The following is a 17,396-nucleotide window of genomic DNA, read 5'->3' as shown; positions in this document are numbered from 1 at the left end:
GAATTTCCAAGGAAACTAAGGATTTCAAAGGCAATATCAAACGGGTCAAAGCTCTTCGGGTGGAAACGAAGTAATGGAGATGTTGAAGGCGATGCAAGTTGAAATGCAACGAATGAATCAACGTGATAAGGTTCGGATGCAAAAGGACGAGGCCCGTGATAAAGCGATTCAAACTTTGACCACCCAAATGGGTCAACTTGCAAGTGAAGTGGCGATATTGAAGAAAGCAAAAGGCCAGTTACCAAGTGACACGGTGCTAAAACCCAAAAACATTAAAAGTGTTAATATCAATGTGGTAAGCACCGTTCCTAGTACTAAATTTAATGAAACATTGCTAACTTCTTCATATCAAGTGAATGCAGGTTTGGAAAAAGATGCCGAAATCGAGAATGATAAAGAGTATGGAGCGCCAATCGTGCCTATCCGAGTGGGGAAACTAAAAATTCCTCATGCATTGTTGGATTATGGGGCGAGCATGAGTGTGTTACCGGGTGAGCTATATGACATGTACGATTTCGGTCCACTTGAAGATGTAGACACCATTGTGAGCTTGGCGGATGAGAGTTGGAGGCGTCCACGGGAAATAGTTAAGGGTAATCTTAGGTAGACCGTTTCTATACACAGCAAATGCTTAAATTAATTGTAGAGATGGGATTATCACCATGACCGAAAAGAAGCGTAAGTTGTCCTTTGATGTTCAAACTAAGGTGATTAGTTATGAATCCATTGAGGGGAAGGGTGGTGAGTCTAGTGATTGTATAAAAAAGGTGTTCCAAAGAATGAGAAGAAATCACCCATCGGATCCTGAAGAAAAGCATATGGGTTCAAGCAAGAGCGTATTTGATTACCCACCGAGTCAAAACAAGATGGATGCATTTTGCTCAATGGCACAAGGAAATGATGGAGATGGCAGGAGCCGATTCTTTGAGCCACCATAAATAGGGGTGGCACAGTCTGGCTGAAGACTTGAAACTTAGCGCTGCTCGGGAGGCAACCCGGGGTTTTATATTGATCTTGCTATTTTTATCTTTCTATGTTTCAGGGCCATGGCGACATTCAAGTGTGGGGAAGATGTATGGATATTTGGGTGAAAGTGGTGATAGGAAGTCGGATTATCTACAACATCTGTTGTGGCAAACTTCACCAGGTCAATGTACTCTTTCCTTAGTCTTGTTGTGTTCTTTAGCTTTGAAATATTGGTAGTTAGTTTGTTTGATTTTGTTTAAAAAATAAAAGAAAATACAAAAAGAAATTTGTGGTTTGAGTGTACAAGCTTGTGGTTGGCGTTAAAGAGTTAAGTGATCAAATCCTCTTAAAACCGTACATTGGGGTCAATGTATCCCAAGTGTGGGGATGGGAGGAAATTTTGAGGTTTTTTAAAATTTTTGTAAATTCAAGCGAAAATTGTCAAAATTTGAAAACTTAATATTGTGCCATATGACACACCAATACCCTTTCTAGTCATTTCTTGGTGAGTTTTGGGCCACACATATGATTAATAGAGATTATTTCTTTGGTTTGAGTGGCGGTGTGTGTATTGTGTTAATAGAACTTGTGTACGAGTTCTTGTTAAATCCTAGAGTTAGCATGCTTTTGAAAATGATAGGGGACTTTTAGGAAGCCTCGTCTAGATGTGTGAGAGTGCGGGATTGGTGGTTGGACCTCATTCTTTACAAATATGAGCTTGGTATTGCGAGGGGTGGGGGTTTGGTCTTTAGAAAGCCATGTTTGAGCCTTAAACCATTCGGTTGCGACCCAAACCTACTTCTTACAAAACTATACCTATTGAGACGACCCGGTTTAGGAATTTAGTTGGTAGTGTTGATGTTCTTGTATATATTGTTGAGTTTTATGTGTTATATAAAAAAAAGAGAAAAAGAAAACAAAAGAAAAAAAATTGAAAAAAAAGAAAAGAAGAATTTAGTTGAAAATGTCTTGTATATAGTTGATGTTGCTTTGTTTAGTAGTGAAAATAAAACCGGGTCGAATCAATTAGCTCCTTATGTGTATTCCACCATTCCCTACCTTTGCATTTAGCCCCGTTACAACCCGTAAGTCCCTTTGATTCATAAGCATGCTAGATATTTGTTAGGAGGAAACTTGATTCTTATACAAGCTTATTGTCGCACACACACACACACGCATTGAGTGGTTTTGCATTACATGCTAGTAATTCTTGTCATCGAGAGGTTCTTGTGAGGGGTGTGTCTTGTGGTACGATTGAAAGTTAGTAAAAGGACGGCACATTTTAGCTTGGTTTGCATGTTTGATCGCTTGTGTTTATGAATAGTGTTTGAATGAGTTGCTTGGGACAAGCAACGGGTAAGTGTGGGGATGTGACGGGTGGTCCGTAGGACAACCATTAAAAGGTCTAAATATATGCACATTCCATGCTTTATTCAGTTAATTGCTTGAACTTGGTAACCACTCTATGTTTGATGATGCAGGTGCTTAAGTGCTTAAAATGCGGGTTTTAGAAGGCATGATCGGTTGCTAGAAGCTGGGGAGTCAAAGAGTGAAAGACGTGAAGATTTGGTGAAAAAAAAAGTAAAAGGAAACAAGACCCAGCCGTAACCTACGGCTGGGAGCCGTAGGGTACGGTCCCAAATCTTTCCAACATATTCCCCGCCGTAAAACAGGAGACACCAGCCGTAAGGAACCAATCAGAGCCGTAACCTACGGCTGGGAGCCGTAGGTTACGGCGCCTAGTGTTGACCCGGGATATGCTGACTGCCGTAACCTATGGCTAGGGGCCGTAGGTTACGGCTCCGACTGATGTTTTCTTGTAACTTCCTCATTTAATGCTGCTTTCAAGATGTTTTATGGGGACTTATCATTGTCATTCGGTTACTACTTGCTTGGGAACGAAATTGGGAGCAATTTGGAGACTTTTTGGAGTGAGGAAACATCTTGGAATCATTAGTTTTTGTTGTCTTTGATCTTGATGAATAATAAGACTTTTGCTATAATGTTTGTTCAAACCATGAGTGGCTAAGTATTTTGTGACTATCTTTGGTGGAAGGTTTGCAAGACATTTATGTTTATTTCCGTATTTCTAGAATAAAAATCTTCTCTTTATTGAATTGCTTGTTATGATGTGTGATTATTTGTTAGTAAATTGTTAATCCTTGCGCTAAATCAATTAGAAACCATACGTTCTTGGTGCCGTTGGCAATCGAGATATCATGGGTATAGTTAGGCTTGGGTAAGGGTTGATTGATCATCGGGTAACAACCTCACGTTCTAGGAATCTGAGCACTTAGTTCCCTTTCATCACTGCAATTAGTCACACATGATGAAGGGGTAAGGTCCCAAAAAACCTCACAAGCAAGATATGAGACCATACCACCATCTGGCCTTTCAACCTTTTTTACCTTGCGCGGTCACGCATTGGTCTTACAGAAGGAAGAAAGGAACCAACGAGCAATAGTCGCGCGCCCAAAGGGAAACTTAAACCCTTGCACCGCTTTCCGTTTGACAAAGGGTTGAAACTCTGAGATTAATATGTCCGCCTAAATATCCAGACTTGGATATTATTTTACCCAGACTTGGGATCTGTCCAGCTGTGTGCACACTGTAAGGTGTCACACCAGATTACAGCAGTAATCTTCTAGAAGAAATACGATTGTGCACCACCCAGACGGTTATAACCGTCTGGACACGTGTCATCATCACAAACATTCCTGAAATCACAACGATAGCATGTGATTGAAGAATGATCTCCACTAAGATCACTTTCCACGTGGCAACTCCCTAGCCATAAGATTAAGTCACAATCCGTGTGCATCTATGTCAGATCAAAGTAACTTAACAAAGATTAAAGAGACTTAACGAAAGGAAAATTAACCGCTACGGCGTTGGCATCTTCCGTTATCTTTTCAATAACAGATTTTCCCTCCCAAACTCTCGGTTATAAATAGGAGAATTCTTCAGGTAAAGATTCAGATCCAATTTCACTACTCAAATACCTTTATCTTCTCCATTCAAATACTTATTCTCACACCGGAGTCGGGTCAAGGAGAGAACCCTCTTCTCCCCTTGACGAGGCTAACGGTGCTCTATTTTGCAGAATCATCGGAGAAGGAGCTCGATTATTACTGAACCAATTGAGAGAGAACTAACCTTTTATGCGGATTCAAACCCCTTAGATATCTCAGTTCCGACCATTTATCTAGTGTTTCTTCATTGGCGCCCACCGTTTTCTCAGTTTTTCTAGTTCCTATCTCGCTTCGGTTCAGTTTAGTTCATCTCATTTTTCTATGGCAGAGAATTCGTCTTCTCACCGGCAGCATGGTCCTCGACTAAACGTCGGAAACAATTTCCAGAAAATAAGATTCCCAAAGCATGGGATTAGTAAATACCAAACTGCGTTGAACGCAATCACCAGATCTGATTCCTCAGACATCAGATCTGGAGAAGGAGGTAACATTACAGAATTGAATCTGGTAATCCCACCTTGGGGAAACATCCAATTCAGCCAGTACAAAGATGGCGGTCATCAGAAACAAATACACATGGTTCAAGGGGGACCAGTAATTATCACCGGTATTTTTGGTCATTACCGGACGGACTATATGTTCATAGATCCAGGAAGTTCGATGGACATCATATATGAACAGTGCTTTAAGCAACTGGATCCGGAAGATAAAGCACGTTTGGAACTGGTCGATTTTCCTCTCACCGGATTCTGTAATGAAGCTGTTTTCCCGTTGGGGCAAATTGCTTTCCCGGTGACCTTATCAGATGGCAAACACTCACGAACAGTTACAGTAAATTTCATGGTCATGCCAGCAACATCACGACGAATACCCAGAGCAAACCATTTTGCTAGGACACGCCATGTCACCAACAATACGTGTACAGCTGAAAAGCTTGTTGTCTAACAACAAAGATATATTTGCCTGGTGCCCAGCAGACATGACTGGGGTTCCACGCGATATCGCGCAACATTGTTTAAACATCAAACCATCAGTAGATCCGGTCGTTCAGGGAAGGCGCAGCTTCAGCAAAGAAAAAGCAAAAGCGATGGACGAGCAAGTAACAGAATTGCTCAACGCGGGAATCTTGCACAAAGTGAAATACCATACATGGGTTGCCAATCCAGTCATGGTGCAAAAACATAATGGCGGGTGGAGAATGTGTGTCGACTTCAAAGACCTCAACAAAGCATGCCCTAGAGACTGCTATGCGCTCCCAGAAATAGACAAGAAAGTCGATTCTTTAGCATCATTCAGGTGGAAATGCTTTCTCGACTGCTATAAGGGTTATCACCAGGTCCAGATGAAAGAAGAAGACGAAGAAAAACCGCATTTCGCACAGACAAAGGCATCTACTGCTACACAAAAATGCCGTTTGGGTTGCGCAACGCAGGCGCAACGTATCAACGCTTAATGGATACAATCTTTAGCGAGGATATTGGAAAAACTGTCGAAGTATACATGGATGACCTCGTCATCATGAGTCATGAAGAGGAGACAATGCTCCACAATATCCAGCGCACATTCGATTCCTTACGAAGCGTAAATTTAAAATTGAACCCGACAAAATGCTCCTTCGGAATGGAAGAAGGAAAGTTTTTGGGTTTCATAGTTACCAAAGACGGTTTTAAGGTCAACCCAGAGAAGGTACAGACCATTCAGCTAATGCCATCACCGGCAACAGTCAAGGAAATGCAAAGACTTGCCGGACGATTAGCAGCTCTGAATAGATTTTTGGTCAATCATGCGGCAAAATCTTACCCATTCATCAGTACGCTGCGAAATTGCGGAAAGAAAACTCCCTTTCAATGGACACCTGAAGCGGAAGCAGCATTCAAGCAAATGAAAGAATATTTAATCCAATTACCAACGCTGACTGCGCCAAAGGAAAAAGAACCATTAATCTTGTATCTGTCGGCCGCGGAGGTAGCAGTAGGCGCAGTATTAATGGTAGAACGGGAAAATGTCCAGACTCCAATCTACTACATCAGTAAAATGCTCACTGGCCCTGAAACTCGTTACTCGATGATAGAAAAGCTGGTTTTAGCGCTAGTACACGCATCCAGACGTTTGCGCAGATATTTTTCCGGCCATGTCATCACAGTACTGACAAATTATCATCTGGGCCAAATCTTGTCAAAACCCGACATAGCGGGGAGATTAGCTAAATGGGCCATCGAGCTAGGAGGCTACGACATTTTTTACAGACCAAGACCAGCAATCAAAGGGCAAGTTCTGGCAGATTTCGCCACCGAAGTTCCCATTGATAAAGTACAAGAATGTGAGGCAATCCAAAACCCAGCGCCTGTTTTTGATGACAGAGTCTGGACCTTACATACCGATGGAGCTTCCAATGACGACGGAGCAGGAGCAGGCCTCCGATTAGTCAGCCCGGATAATCACGAACTCACATATGCTATCCGCTTGGAGTTCCAAAGTACTAACAATGAAGCGGAATACGAAGCATTTCTAGCAGGTCTTCGTCTAGCACTCAAAATGGGAGCAAAAAACCTTGAAGCTAACGTCGACTCAAAACTAGTAGCTGAACAAGTTAACGGCCGCTATGACGCGAAGGGCGAGGCTATGGCTTTGTACCTTGAACAAGCACGAATGTTAATCAATCAATTTCAGACATTCAAAGTCAATCACATAAACAGAAGCGAGAACAAACACGCCGACGCGCTAAGCAAGTTAGCCGCTACAAGCTTTAAACACTTAGCAAAAGAGGTGCGCATAGAGGTACTATCCAATCCTTCCATTCACCTGAAGCAAGTAAATATCATAGAAATGGGAAATCCATCCTGGATGTCTCCAATTATTTTGTACCTTCAACACGGGAAACTCCCGGAAGGAAAGACAGAAGCCCGGAAAATACAACACAAAGCAATAAATTATGAAATGGCGGATGGCGTCCTTTATCGGAAATCATTCATGGGTCCATTACTACGTTGTGTTGATAAAACAGACGCTCAGTATCTGGTCAGAGAAATCCACGAGGGATTATGCGGGATACACGCAGGACCGCGTATGGTCGTGGCAAAAATAATGAACGCTGGGTATTATTGGCCAGGCATGCACATGGATGCAGTTGATCTATTACGAAGGTGTGAGGCATGTCAACGCCATGCACCAAAGACGCTTCGACCCAAAAATCCGCTAATTCCCGTTACTTCCGCTTGGCCATTCCAACAGTGGGGCATCGATCTTGTTAATAATTAGGTATTGATGGGTAGGGGTTTTATGACTACGGACTCTAGTGATATAACGCCCCATAAGGCCCCTGTGTGACGTGGCACGCGTGCCACATAACGCCCCACAAAGGGCTTTATGACTACGGATGGCCTAAGTTAATTTTTCGAAGTGACCAACCCAACCAATTTTTCCCTACGGCCTCCTGCCTAAACGGTACTTTTATGGGTTCAGGGCTCCAGGTTTTGCAAAATTTTAAAGATGAACATAATGGATAAAAGGAAACTGATATTTTTATTTATAATTGTTCTTCCCTAAGGAAGAACTTCTTGATATTTACATAATACCCTCCTTTAGCAAGGAGTCTACTCGCTTACACACATTAAGTTACCAATAAGAAAAAGTTGGAAAAGAGAGTCCTACGTGGCGCCTACCATACCGCATAGCCTTACTGAATGCTTAGGTTAAAATACAGAGATCACACGAAACCGTAGAAACATAATTGAGTTTGTGGGCTCATACTTATAAACCCTAGTCTGATAATATAGTCCAATACTCCCCCTAGTCAGAGTAGACGAAAACCGGAAACTCGGACGAGAAACCAACAATTTGTTAAACGAAAATCTGACTAAATGTTGTGAACATATGACGGTGACAGGAAGCCATACGGCAAATGCGCTGTTACGCACCGGTCAAAGGCGGTGTGTAGGGTTGGTTGTGGCGGCGTGTGTATTGGCGGAACAACGACAACTTTGCGGCACTCTCGTCTACTCAAAGGTAGCAGGTTACTAATGGTGGTCGTGGTGAGATGTTATGGTGTTTCAAAAAAGATTTACATAATAAAATAGTGTGTAGAATTGAATTCAGAAAATGAATCAACCACCTTATATTGATAGCAAAACACCTAATGTATCATCAAAAATCTTACTAATGATCAAAGAAAACCCCATTCACATTATCCAAAGCTTAATTTTGCAATACTAGTAATGGGTCATCATGGAACTCTTCCAAGTGAATACAAACAAAACATGAAAAGAGAATGAACTACAATCTAATTTTATTTTATTAACAACTAAGAGCATCCACAATGTGACCACAAAATTTGAAATTCCGGACCACAAGCTTCGTCACTGATAGTTTTCGACCCCCGGTCGGAAATCTCAAGTTTCGCCACTGATAGTAAAAAGAACACATGAATTATGGATGTAAGCTATTCACATGTTTTATTAATTTATATTCATACATTTTTTTTTTTAATTTCAAGACTTGATTCCTTTAAGATCTAGGACAATCTATAAAATAACGTATGATATAAGACCTAATTTTCCAACAAATTATTATTCGTTGAACCCAAAACATATGTTTCAGTTTTTATTTAAGAATTTATTTTCATTCCATTTTAACAGAAAAAAAAGGTGATTGCGAACCACTATGTGAGTTTGGAAGTTATTTTGGGTTTGGTTAAATTGCCATCTTCTCTTCAGGGTTGGTATGAAATTACCCTGTAATGGATTCAAGATTTTTTACTAGTAGGGGTTGTTGTGACGTAAGAACATAATATTAATTAGTACCAAATTTATAATTTTTTGGAAATTTTTATTAGAGTTACACATGCATATAACTGTTATTTAGAAAAAAAAACCATGATTTTTTTCACTAGTTTCTTTCGTTTGAGAAAATGTTCTAGATAACAAAAATAATAGTTGCACAACATAAAAACTTACATCATCCAATCGTATGTCAAAATATTAATTAGTTGAGGATTTCATATGTTTATGAAAAGGAAATTTATTGTATTACCGAAGCATTTATGCATGGAATTACAAGGTATTGATTGCTCGTGCAACATTTATTACACTTTTGGAATCATTTTCCTTTTATTGACAATTATTATATGAGGTTTGCTATTCAAACATAAAATCCGAATGTTGAAGATATGATCACACCTTTTTCCCTTCAACCCAGTCCCTAGAGAGCATTAGGACGTGTACGGGGAAAGATTGGGGTTAAGATGGGGCCCAAGATAGAGCGGGGTGGTGAGCGGCCTGGTGATGGAGGCGTCGATCGTGGTGGTGGAGGGGGCTGCGATCGTGGTGGTGGTGGTGGAGGCGGAAATCGTGGTGGTGGAGGGGGAGGTGAACGAGGTGGTGGTGGGGGTGGCAACCGTGGTGGTGGAGGGGGAGACGACCGTGGTGGTGGAGGGGGAGGCGACCGGGGTGGAGGAGGGGGTGGTGAACGAGGTGGTGGTGGGGGAGGTGAGCGTGGTGGTGGAGGGGGTGGTGAGGCAGGTGGAGGTGGGGGCGGTGAGCGTGGTGGTGGAGGGGACGGTGAGCCTGGAGGTGGCGGTGAGCGGAGTGGAGGAGGTGGCGGTGAGGCGGGTGGTGGAGGGGGCGGTGAGCGGGGTGGTGGAGGGGGCGGCAAGGCGGGTGGAGGTGGTGGCGGTGGCGGTGAACGAGGTGGAGGAGGGGGCGGTGAGGCAGGTGGTGGTGGCGGTGAGCGGGGTGGAGGAGGGGGTGGTGAGGCAGGTGGTGGTGGTGATAGTGGTGGTGGAGGCGGTGAGGCAGGTGGTGGTGGTGAAGGCGGTGAGCGGGGTGGTGGAGGGGGCGGCGAGGTGGGTGGAGGTGGTGAACGGGGTGGAGGAGGAGGCGGTGAGCTAGGTGGTGGTGGTGATAGTTGTGGTGGAGGAGGCGGTGAGCGGGGTGGTGTAGGGGGCGGCGAGGCAGGTGGAGGTGGTGGCGGTGAGCTTGGTGGTGGAGGAGGCGGTGACGCAGGTGGAGGTGGGGGCGGCGAGACGGGTGGTGGAGGGGGTGGTGAGACTAGAGGAGGGGGCGGTGAAGTGGGTGGTGGAGGCGGCGGTGAGGCCGGTGGTGAAGGAGGAGGTGGTGTGTTGGAACAGTTAAAGGAGCAAACGCAACTTAATCTCCCTTGACGCAAGCGACATGCGCCACTAACCGCTCTTTCCTCTAAACACCTTGCGTTACAGTTGCTTCCGATGATGCATATTCTCTCCGAAAATGTGTTACTCAACCTTTCACATAGTCTTGTTGGAGGTCCGATGGTGATGGTGGCCTCACTTTCTGCATTCCATTTTTTTAGTCCAAACAAATTAGTCAATTGTTATACAAAATATATATGGTTTCAATATTAATTAAAAAATGCAATAAGTTTGATTAATAATAAGCACCTGAGATAGCAACAACCAAAAGGAGGAGGAGGATAGCACACAAAAATTTTGTCATTTTTATACAACTCGTTTATGAGTTGAGTTGAGTGAATGCAAATCAAAATCATGCAAGTATTTATACAACAAATTCACTTAAATGCGAATTTAAAGCTTGTAGAAAATAAATCACCAAAGTATATGATTGTCAACTGAGTTATCAGATAGAAAGAACATTCACGTGTTACAAATAGAAATGTATTTTATTATTTATCCTTTCCCTGTTATTAATGTAAGGTTTTTAAGAGTTTGAGACTAATAGGTTCTAGATTTGATTCCTACAAAGAGGTTTTACCATATTTATTGGGTTTCCTACAGAATTGATGTATAGACATTATGCCTAGTGGAGATGGATATGATCGAGTGGTTCCGCTGGTGACAGGATGATACTTTAATGGTCTATCAGTGATCTAAATTTGTCGTTAAAAAAAATGTAAGGTTTTTAAGAGGAAAAAAAACTAAAGAAAATGTAAGAGAAGAAATAATTATGGAAAAACAAGAAAAACACGAATATAAAATTAAAAACCTTAAAAAACTTATTTAACTATTTAATACTCAAATTGATATAGAAATTAAGCAATAAAATATATCAATTTTATAGTATACTCAAATTGTATATTCTTTATAGAAATTAAGCAATAAAATATATCAATTCTTAAAGTATTTATATATCTAAATTACACTGCATTATGATATATTAGGGTAAGATCCCTGAAAGATAATAATAACATATGACATTACTTATAACGCTAAAGGGTGTGGGGGCATGGTTGGGTTATCAATCACTATGTCGGATCATTAATAAATTGTTATATCACCCCTTTCTTCATCCATCGTGGTTGGCATGAATTAAACCATGACATCCATTGGATTCCTTTTCTTTTTCAATATTTATTTTTCCTTTTTTATAAGTGACATGACACTGATGTGGACGGCCATGAAGACCATGAGGATCATGACCACACCCTATAGCCTAACTAGGATTAAAGGGCATTTTGGTTACAAAATATAAATTCTCACACTTGTTTTCTTAAAATACAACATAAGAAAAGCTAGTAAAAAATGTAGCACAAAAAATCTACCAAAAAAATTCAGTACAAAATATTCCACACAAATAAAATTAGGACAAACATGTTATACAACATAATTTTTGAGTTTTTTTAGTTGTCCTTTTTTATAAAGTAATATTGTACTCAAGTTAAACATAAAAAGATGCTCAATTTTATAGTGTAATTTTTTTTATAAAATAATGTTATATAAAAGGTATGAACATTTTAAATATGAGAAGATTTTTAAAAAGTCACCAAAGGTGGCTATTATAAAAGTAACTTTATACCTCTTTCTAAGGCTGGATGGTGTGAGATAAAACCCCTAGAGGTTTTATCAAGCTATATCAGCGCTACCTCATCGCCAAGTCACACAGGGGGCTTTAAAGCTTCTTCCTTTTACTTGCTGGGTGTGGTATAAAGTCCTCCTTTAAACTATAGCGCCCCCCTTTAAACTATACTCACCTCGGTCCCCTCAAAATCTGCTCGTTATGGTGCTGGCGGAAGGGCCATGGCGCCCCCTACTTCTGGCGGTGTGGTGGATGGTGCCCTAGGGGCGCTATACTTGCTTAATTGGCCACACCCCCTAGCCTTACATTTTTATTTTCGCTATTAGTTTGAAAAATGATAGGTTAGGATTTCTTCTTAAGCCTACTTAGTCAATAATCAAGAACCACATTCTTTAATTGCAATCTTTTGCTCACCGGATTCACATTTGATAATATTTCATACCAAATGACAACTCGTACAAAAAAATCATAGTCACCAACCTCATGCTTTTCAAGTGATTTAGTTTCGCTTTGAGTTTTAGTATCTTTATCGAATGCCCTAACTTCTTTTAAAGCTTTTTTTACATCTACAAGTTTAAGTTTTAATAGGCTTAATACTATCTACACGACTTTCACGAGTGGTAGACAATAACTTAAGGTAGCGTTTGGTATGAAGGAATAGAAGGTGGAATAGAATGGATCATTCTAATGGAGTAAAAAAAACATGTTTGATTATCATGTGGTAATAGAATGGAGTATTCCAAAGGAATGTAACTCCTTCCAAATATAACAATTTCCATTCCTTGGTAAGAAGGTGTTTTTCTTTCCCTTCCTTCAAGGAACAGATAAAATATATTTATATTTATATTTATATTTATATTTATATTCTTATTTTTATTTTTGTTTATATTTATATTTAGAGTTAATTGCCAAAATCGTCCATGAGCTTTGGGCACGTTTGCCATTTTCGTCCAAAATGACCTTTTTGTACCATTTTGCCCCCCCCACGTTTGGCATTTTTTGCCATTTTTATCCAAATGGCTAACTTAGATAAAAAAACACCACTTAATGAGGGGTATGCTTGAAATTTTACATTTATAAGTAGGTGTATTTTGGTCTTTTGGCTTTACAATTTATTTTAATAAAACATTCTTCTAAATCCCTAGTCACCCCACCTGCACCTGCACCTACACCACCACCACCCCACCAGCTATTACCACCATTGCCAAATTTGAAACTCTACCACACCAGCCATAACAACCATTGTCGGATCTGAAACCCCACCCAATTCTATCAAAATCCGTTCAACAAAATAACAACAATTCAATTTTTCTTCAATTTCCCGTAAAAAAAGTGTTGACATCTCTTTGAGCCCTACTCGACTCAATTAAAACGAATTCTAAGGTTTCTAAAACAAAATCAGCATGATGAATGAACTAAAGCAAACGTAACGCCGCTCCATCTGATCAATTGGGTCAGTTTTTACCTCTTTCACGTCACCCTTGAATACATCTTTACCATAAGTCAGATCCACACCCGAACAGAACAACTGACCCAACCCGGACAGTATGATGACCCCTGCAGAGTCGTCGGAGTTTAGAGAGTTGAATGCACGTGCCAGATCTGTCATTATCGGCTTCGTCAACGACTTTGGGCAGTGGTAGAGAGGAATCTGGTGATGCCAGGTGGTTAGTGGAGGTGGAGGTGATGGTGGTGGTGGTGGTGGCTGATGACGAAGATGGAGGTCGTGGCAGGTAGTGGCAGGGGTGGTGGTTGATGGCAATGGTAGTTGTCGGAGATAAGTTGGGTGGAGAAGTACTGTTTGCGACGATGAGCATTTATACAAAGCATGATGATTAGAATTTTTTTGTTTGAATATAACATATAAATGGAAATAAATAATCAGATATACATTTTTATATAATATATAAAATGGTAAAGCCAAAAGACCAAAATATCCCTACTTATAAATGTAAAATTTCAAACATACCCCTCATTAAACGGTGCTTTTTAACTAAGTTAATCATTTGGATGAAAATGAAAAAAAATGCCGAACGTTGGGGGCAAAATGGTACAAAAAGGTCATTTTGCACGAAAATGGCAAACGTGCCAAAACCTCAGGGACGATCGTGGCTATTAGCTCTTATATTTATATTTATAATTATATTTATATTCATATTTATACTAATATTAATATATATCAAAAATTTTCTTATAATATATTATTATTATTATTATTATTATTATTATTATTATTGAGACACTTATATTTTTGTCGTTTTTAATACAATTGTGTTTTGTTAATTCGTTTTTTTTTTGTTTATCAAATTGTACAAAGTAATGATTCATTCTATTCACATATGAGTAACCAAACATCACAATGGAATGGAATGATCCATTTCATTCCGTTGTCCATTCCATTACCTCGTCCATTTCATTCTCTCATCCATTCCATTATCCCATACCAAACAGACCCTGAGAGTCAATCCTGTAACATTGTCTTTCAATATTTGCCCCCTATTAATAGAATTGGTAAATATAGTATAAATCCGTTGTATTGTTCCAAAATATTTTCTAGACTTTGTAATAGTGTTAGCCATATCACACAATACAAGACAACCACAAGCACTATACAAAGCTCTAGGATTTTTTTTCTTCTAAGAATCTCCTTTGAACTCCACTATGTTTTCCCTTTATGTTTGCTACATTATCATAGCCTTGACCACGCATTTCATTGATATCAAGACCTATAGACTCTTATTCCTTAGATGTAACTTCAGAAAGTCCTTTACCGATAGTACCATTAAAAACCAAAAACCCTAAAAAGATTCCTCAACGGTCATAGAATTAGAGTTAAAATTCACATACCTCACAATTGTGGACATTTGTTCTTGGTGACTTGTATCGGGGGTGCAATCGAGTAATATGGAGTAATACTTTGTTTGTTTTATCTTCTTGATAATTTCTATTTTAACTTGATGAGCTAGTAACTGTATTAACTTGTTTTGGATATTGTGCTCAAGATATTGTACATGGAGTTCATCCCTCATGAAATGTCGCACATGCTCTTTCATAGCCGGTTCAAACTCTTCCAACATCTCAATCAATCCCAAAAAGTTTCCATTGCTGTGTTGATATAACTTCTCATTTGATCTGTGAAATGCTAAACCATTTTAGTAAAAAAATTCACAAGTGCAATAATCCTAAAAATGACTTATTTCCAATAATTTCGTTCTTTTTTAAATTGCTCATATGCTACTTTGTCAATTGTGTTGTTGCATTCCAACCTTTCACGCATTTCAAACAACTGATTCATATTCTTGAGATGTTCAAAGCTAACTTCATGCACTTTAAGACCCTGAGAAGCATGCTTCCAATCAGCATAACCTTCATTATCCAACCCTCCTTTCGGATGCCCTTGTCTAAAAAGTTTACAGCAAAAACACAAGAGTTTGTCAAACTCTTTCGAATACACTAGCCATTCTCTATCAAGCTTCCCCCTATTTGATAGAATTCTAGTATACATGACTCTAGAAAATATCCACGGGACCCTTATCAATAGTCAAATATCCTTTTGGACCTTTTATAACCAATTCATTAATCAAGTTAGAATTAAGCTCATCCCAAGTTCCAGGATCAAAAATATCAACATTAGGATTTGCATTAGCATCATCTTTACCAACATTAGCTTCATCTACATTAGCATTAACATCATCTTCATCCTTATCCATACGAACATTAACATCATCGTCACCCACATTAGCTTCATCCACATTAACATTAACATTAACATCATCTTCGCCCACATTAGCTTCATCCACATTTAAACTAACGTCATCTTCACCTACATTAGCTTCATCCACATTAACATTAACATCATTTTCACCCGCATTAGCATCTACACTAGAACTAGAACTTTGAGGTTGTTTTGAGAAAAACTTGTGTATGTGGTTTTGTTTTACTTCGTCGGCCTTTCTTTTGTCCTCCTCTAGCTTCTTCTTTTTACGTTTTTGACAACCGAGTAGGCATTTATATTTGGGAACCAGAGGCATAATTACTAGATAAAAATATTCAGAGTTTCAAACATGTAAGTTTCAATTCAACTTGCAAAAGTCTAAACATCAAAGTTTTAAGCATTTAACTTTGCACAAATAGACCTTATTGAACATACATAGATATGTTATATGTCCATACAACTTGCTCAAGCAAATGAAATAAGCACACACATCACATACACTAAGTTGATCAAATAAAAAATGTGGTTAACTAGAGTATTTTCTTAACTGTTAAGAAATAGAATAAAAAAAATCAAAATGGTGTAATTATTCAAAGCTTCAACCAATATAAAACAACAATATCCTATTTGTTTAATTATAACATAATTTATTAATTTATTTGTTTTCCTCAACTAGTAGTTCTATTAATTAAAATAGCAGCACAAATTGGTAAATGGACTTAATAATCCAAACGTTTGGTCATACACCATTCCACCTAAAACCACGATTTCAAGAATTGTTTTGTGGCTGGGGCGTTTGTTTCTTGATGTAAAACAAGTCAAAATCAACTAAATAAATATATACAGTGATAACATCTAATGCTATTGAATTATATTGTTGACTTTATATGCACCTTTTTAAGAAGGTTAAAAAGCTCTACAAAGTAATTTAGTGTTTATGGGAGACAGATCATATTAGTTGTATATTTCACTCGTCATTCCAGTATATTCTATAAATTATAGAAACATATAAAAGTTTTGTAACACGAAATCAAACAAAAAATCGTTAAATAATATTGATTTCTAGGTTAAAAATTGAAAACACAAACCACTATAAAGTATTTAATAGAAATAAATAGGTACAATTAAATAATATGTTGTGATTAATTTTTTAAGGTGTCTTTGTATACTAACATAAAAAAAAAATTGTAACCTGAAACCAAAAATAAAAACCGTTAAATAATATTTATTTTTAGGTTAAAGATGGAAAAAATCCATTATATAAAGTATTCAATAGAAATAAATAGGTACAGTACAATAATATAATGTGATTAATTTTTAAAGTTGACTTTTAAAGGTACAAGAGTTTCTAGTTAATAGCTTCAGAAGAAACTATATGCATCTATAATTTATGATCCATTAAAAGGCTCAAAAGAAGCATTGTTATGGGAGAAACTTCAAATTAGCTTTTCTCAACAACGTGTTCCTTGTATTGTTTTATTTATATTAGTTTTATATTTAAGCGGGGTGACCGAAAAGAGAACTCTTAATCAACAAAACTAACCAAAATTCTGATAAAATTGATTGGTTATGGTTAAGTAAATCTGATTCACCAACCATTCACTATATAGCTACGATTAATGTGGCATTGTTAACCCACTTTTAACAAAAATCAAATCGAGCCAAACATGTATGTGTGTGATTTTCTAGCTTTTATACCTTTATTTCCAACTTTTATATCTATTTCCGTTGTCGAATGTTTGAATTATCGTTGAACTGCCTGTAAGATGGTGAAATACTAAATTGGTATTACTGAATGCTTATGTTAAAATACAAACAAAACATGAAAAGAGAATGAACTACAACCTAATTTTATGTTAATATTTTATTTTATTAACAATCTAAGAGCATCCATAATGTGACCACAAAACCGAACAAGCCTTGCGGACCTACAATATGGCCAACTCCTTCCATCCTCGT

General features: G+C 38.7%; 4 protein-coding genes across 4 annotated transcripts; 2 read left to right on the top strand and 2 right to left on the bottom strand.

Moving 5' to 3' along the window:
- Window positions 1-5,390: 5,390 nt before the first annotated feature.
- Window positions 5,391-7,196, top strand: LOC110934247. The gene has a single exon (XM_022177427.1). It carries the CDS (start codon window positions 5,391-5,393, stop codon window positions 7,194-7,196), a length of 1,806 nt encoding a protein of 601 aa, XP_022033119.1.
- Window positions 7,197-9,177: 1,981 nt separating this feature from the next.
- Window positions 9,178-9,725, top strand: LOC118491631 (glycine-rich cell wall structural protein 1.0-like). Its single transcript, XM_035989547.1, has 2 exons — window positions 9,178-9,642; window positions 9,708-9,725. Exons 1-2 carry the CDS (start codon window positions 9,178-9,180, stop codon window positions 9,723-9,725), a joined length of 483 nt encoding a protein of 160 aa, XP_035845440.1.
- LOC118491248 (leucine-rich repeat extensin-like protein 3) lies at window positions 9,726-10,429 on the bottom strand (the record flags this gene model as incomplete). Its single annotated transcript, XM_035988844.1, has 2 exons — window positions 10,351-10,429; window positions 9,726-10,243 (listed from the first exon to the last, which is right to left on the bottom strand). Coding segments are annotated over exons 1-2 (573 nt in total), but the record flags the coding sequence as incomplete, so codon positions are not given.
- A 4,802-nt stretch (window positions 10,430-15,231) lies between these two features.
- Window positions 15,232-15,753, bottom strand: LOC110934248 (pentatricopeptide repeat-containing protein PFL1605w-like). The gene has a single exon (XM_022177428.1). It carries the CDS (start codon window positions 15,751-15,753, stop codon window positions 15,232-15,234), a length of 522 nt encoding a protein of 173 aa, XP_022033120.1.
- Between the last annotated feature and the right edge of the window lie 1,643 nt (window positions 15,754-17,396).

This window comes from Helianthus annuus, chromosome 4 (genome assembly GCF_002127325.2).
Source record: "Helianthus annuus cultivar XRQ/B chromosome 4, HanXRQr2.0-SUNRISE, whole genome shotgun sequence".
NCBI lineage: Eukaryota > Viridiplantae > Streptophyta > Magnoliopsida > Asterales > Asteraceae > Helianthus > Helianthus annuus.
Note: the sequence above shows the minus strand (reverse complement) of the source record. Positions and strands in the feature narration are given on the sequence as shown.